This window comes from Fukomys damarensis, unplaced genomic scaffold (assembly GCF_012274545.1).
Source record: "Fukomys damarensis isolate Sample0158 unplaced genomic scaffold, DMR_v1.0_HiC HiC_scaffold_35, whole genome shotgun sequence".
Lineage (NCBI taxonomy): Eukaryota > Metazoa > Chordata > Mammalia > Rodentia > Bathyergidae > Fukomys > Fukomys damarensis.
In genome coordinates, this window is record NW_022900947.1 from 377813 (window position 1) to 381976 (window position 4164).

At 50.1% G+C, this 4164-nt stretch overlaps 1 protein-coding gene across 3 annotated transcripts in view; it reads left to right on the plus strand.

Annotated features, from left to right (window-relative positions):
- Pcgf3 (polycomb group ring finger 3) overlaps positions 1–4164 on the plus strand; it is a 36834-nt gene that overhangs the window by 30975 nt on the left and 1695 nt on the right. For all 3 annotated transcript variants that reach the window (XM_010641644.3, XM_010641643.2, XM_033758810.1), the window contains one exon: positions 1187–1324. In XM_010641644.3, coding sequence (XP_010639946.1) covers positions 1187–1324 — 138 coding nt within the window. The remainder of the gene's footprint in view (positions 1–1186; positions 1325–4164) is intronic.

The window sequence follows — 4164 nt, forward strand, 5'->3', positions numbered from 1 at the left end:
TTTTTTTTTTTTTTTTTGGTGCGGGGGTTCCTGAGATTGAACCCAGAGCCTTCACACTGAGCAACATTCTTAGCCATGTTTTTATTTTTCATTTTGAGGTAGGGTCGTCCTAAGTCACAAAAGTTGTAGAGCCCAGGCTCAAACTCATGATCCTCTTATCTCAGCCTCCCCGAATGCTGAGATTATAGGCATGTACCTCCATGCTCGGGTATCTGTATTATTTCTTGCGGGTCATTTCTTCAAATGATCTTTCACAGGTTCATCTGTCTGTAGCCAAGACTGTGGTTAAGCTGTCCAGTGGGTCTTTAGTCTCAGTGAATGCTTGTTACTTGATTGTCTCCTATGCTTGCGTGTTCTTCCATTTTAAAGTCGTCTTTCTGTATCTCTGACAAGTGTAGACATACATGTCTCTGTTAATTCCCTTGTTGATTCCTTTATTGATTTTTCAGAGCCTCAGGATGCTGTTTGTGTGGCTGCTGCCATGGTGAGGGAGAGGCTATTTTTTTTTTTTTTTTTTGTGCCGGGGATTGAACTCGGGTCCTTGTGCTTGCAAGGCGGGCGGCGCCGCCACTGAGCTAAATCCCCAACAAGGGGGACACTTCTTTAGCAGGCCTGAAATGGGCTTTTTCCCAAAAGCAGGTTACCTTTTGCATTGCCAGGAATCCCTGGCTGGTAGGATCCTAGGCTCACTTTTAGCTAACTTGACTGTGTGGCCTGAGATAGGCACAGCTCTGATCTAGCTGAGCTGTTGCTCATCCAGAAGACAACACACCAGACTCGGCTTTGCTCGTGACTTCTCCTCTGCTAAGGACTCACTTGTCTTCATGCAGTTGTCCATCATCCTTTAAGCCGTGCTTATCTCTGCTTCTCTCATCCACTGCTCAACACATTCATGCCACTGCTTCCATCTCCCTGCAGGGGACAGTCACTCAACCAGAATGTCAAGTGCCCGTGGCAAACACAGAGCTCTCAGAGTTACGTGGGTTAGGAAGCCATTGGTGAGGTTGTATCGCTCAGAGGGCAGGCGGGTTTTAGGAGATTCTATGAAAGATCATGGAAGTATGGTTCTTTCTGCAGTCTGAGTAAAGCACATGTCTTCATTTCAAAGAGGCCAGCGCTCTAGACTTGGGATCGGTGGATATTCATGAGGATGGGAACCCAGCTAACAGGCTGCCTTCTCCTGCAGGTGAGCATCTGCCTGGAGTGCAACAGCAGCAAACTGCGGGGTCTGAAACGGAAGTGGATCCGCTGCTCAGCCCAGGCCACTGTGCTGCACCTGAAGAAGTTCATCGCCAAGAAGCTCAACCTTTCCTCTTTCAATGAGGTAACCTTGGATTGTGAACATAGACAATCATGAATTGTTTATTTATGAAAAGAAAAACTATTTGGAATGTGTGTATGTGTAACAATTTTGGAGATTTGACTTCATTTGATATTGAGACAGATCTTACTGAGTTGCCCAGGTTGGGCTCAAACCTGCATTCCTTCTGCCCCAGCTTCCCAGAGTGCTGGAATTACAAGCATGCACTACCACACCTGACTTGTATCTCTGGAAATTTTAGTCAAGAAAAGAAACTCTCAATTTTTTTTTCCCTGCCCTTCAAGATAATACAATAGGAAACAACAATGAAGATTGAAAACCCAAGAGAATAGATTACTTTAGAGCTGGTTTAAGGTTTTCATCATGAGTTCTGTTCTTTAGTTCCATGATTGGCTGGCTGAATGGATATGTAGTTTACAGTTTGATGAGTTATTGAGACCGAGCTTTATCTAGAGTGCTGTGGCTGGTGGCAAGCACAGGCCCCCAGCCTCCTTAGTAGTACCACTCATATGTAGGTGCAAACTGCCAGCAAGAGCTGGCTTGGTGGGAACCCCAGGCAGGGTCCATGGTTTGAGTTTTAGTTTTAAAAGCCCCCTCAGGTTTTGTAGAAAATGGACATAGAAGAGAGAGAGGGCCAGGAACACCTGTTCCACATGTCCCAGCCAAACTTTTCCTTTGGAAAAGGAGCTTTGCACATGTGATAAAATTGAGGATCTTCAGAAGAATTATCCTGGATTTTCTGCTGAACCCTAAATATGATGATAGGAGTCCATTATAAGCATGAAGAGGAAGATGTGAGACACAGCAACAGCCGTGTGAAGACAGGCAGAGATTGGAGTGACACAGTCTTGGGCCCCAGAAGCCAGAAGAGCAAGAGAGGTCCTCTCTCTGTGTCTAAATGTGTCCCCCTGATGCTCATGTCAGAAGCTTGGCTGCAGTGCAGTGTGCTGGGAGGTGGGGTTTCAGAGAGATGAACAAGAGAGGTCAGCCCTCAGGAATGGGGTCATAAGTCCTAGAGAAGGCTTGGGTGTGGGCTTCATCTTCTACTCTGCCAGCCTGTGACCTCCCAGATGCCAGTACCATGACCTGTATGTCAGCCTCCAGCTCTGAAAAATGAACTAACTCTTTGTCAGTGCCTCAGTCTTTGCTAATCTGTTGTAGCTCTAGACTCAGGCACCCAGGATCCCCTAGGAGCACAGCCTCACCTCACCTGGTTCAACATTCTGGGCTCCGGAACCAGGAGGCAGGGCTCAGAGAGGCCATCAAGGGGCCAAGCCTAGCCCTGCCTGCCCCCAGGAGGCTGGGATGGGACAACTGCTACCTAGAGTCTACTGGAAAAACCAAGTCCAAAGGTGGCAGGGGTGGGAAGAAGAGGAGGAGGAAATGGAAAGTACCCTTTTACTAAGTTTCTCTTGTTCTGTCTCCTTTCCTCTGTAAAGAAGCAGATGCAGGCAGGTAGCTGGACCTGGAAGGGGCAGGTGCTTTGGGCTCCTGTGGAGGTGGAGTCTCCAAGCTTGTTCAAAGGGAGGAGGCCCAGGGAAAGGCCATGTTCTGGGCACGGGGCTGGGTCCTCCTCGGAGCCAGGCAGGGAGCATGAGGTGTTTGCCATAGGTGGTGGTCAGTCCTTAAGAAGTTAGGTGGTCTCATAGGTGGCCACTGCAGGAAGGGTGAGCACCACCTCCACAGACGCCGGCATGATAGTGCCCTGAGTATGGACGACCATCGTCCCTGGGACCCACCATGAGGGAGGACGCCCCAGCTTGTCAGGAGCAGCAGCCACCTGTGGTGCTTGCGTGGCAAAGCACAGCTGCGTCCACAAGGAGGTGGCCAGATGGCCACACAGGCACACCCAAAAGAAACTTTGCCCCTGAAAAGGGAGGAACTTGAGAGATCATCTGGGTCACCATCCTGCACATGCAGGCAAATGCAGATGGAGCCGACTGTTGAGATGGCACTGGTACCAGTTGGACCACCAGGCCCATGCATTGGCACTGACGAGGTGAGGCCAGTGTGTGGCACTATAGGGAGCATATGCCCTGGATGCCCACTGGGGAGCTTCTTGAGAGATGAAACAGGCCACATGTCAGCATCGGGCTCCAACCTGGACAGAGGAGCCCTGGGATATGGACGTCGGTAGTAGGTAGGGTTGGCCAGCAGGGTGAGTGGAGCTGGTCCTGCTGCTCGATTTGATGTGAACCTGAAAGTGCTCTAAAAATAAAGTCTCTTAGATAATGATAACAGTGGGAGCTCATTTCCTTCCTCTACTGCAGTGAGAGGACATGGAGCACACAGGGTGCCCTTGGTGAGACAAGCCTGGTGGGCATAGCCTTGTGGAATGGGCTAGCAGAATGGGTGTGGACTGTACTCCCGCCTGCGCCCCCAGATACCTTGGTGCCAGCAAGTGGCCTGTCTTCAGTGTTGGAGGCAGGGACAGAGAGAGCTTCTAGCTCAGGCAGAGGTACGGTGAGGGCCCCCACAGAAGTGGACCACCTCATTGGAGAGGCAGTGAGCCTGGCTGGGGATGCAGGCTTGTGCAGTTTTAGAGCTGGATACCCAGGCCTCCCCATGCATGTGGAGCAGCCAGGCCAGGTCACATGCTTGTGACCTCATGTGGGAGGGGTGACCATCGCAGGGACATTTCTGACTGGTAGCATATGTCTGCACTAGGTTTCCGTTAGTGATAAGACAAGGGTAGACAAAAAATCAGACTCTTTCCATAAGAGCTCTTCCACAAGTGCCTGGGGAAGGGCACATTTCAAAGACGTGGGGGCCAGGGATTTAGTTCAGTGGTTCCACCACCTGCTTCGCAAGCATAAAATCCCTGGTACCAAAAAAAAAAAAAA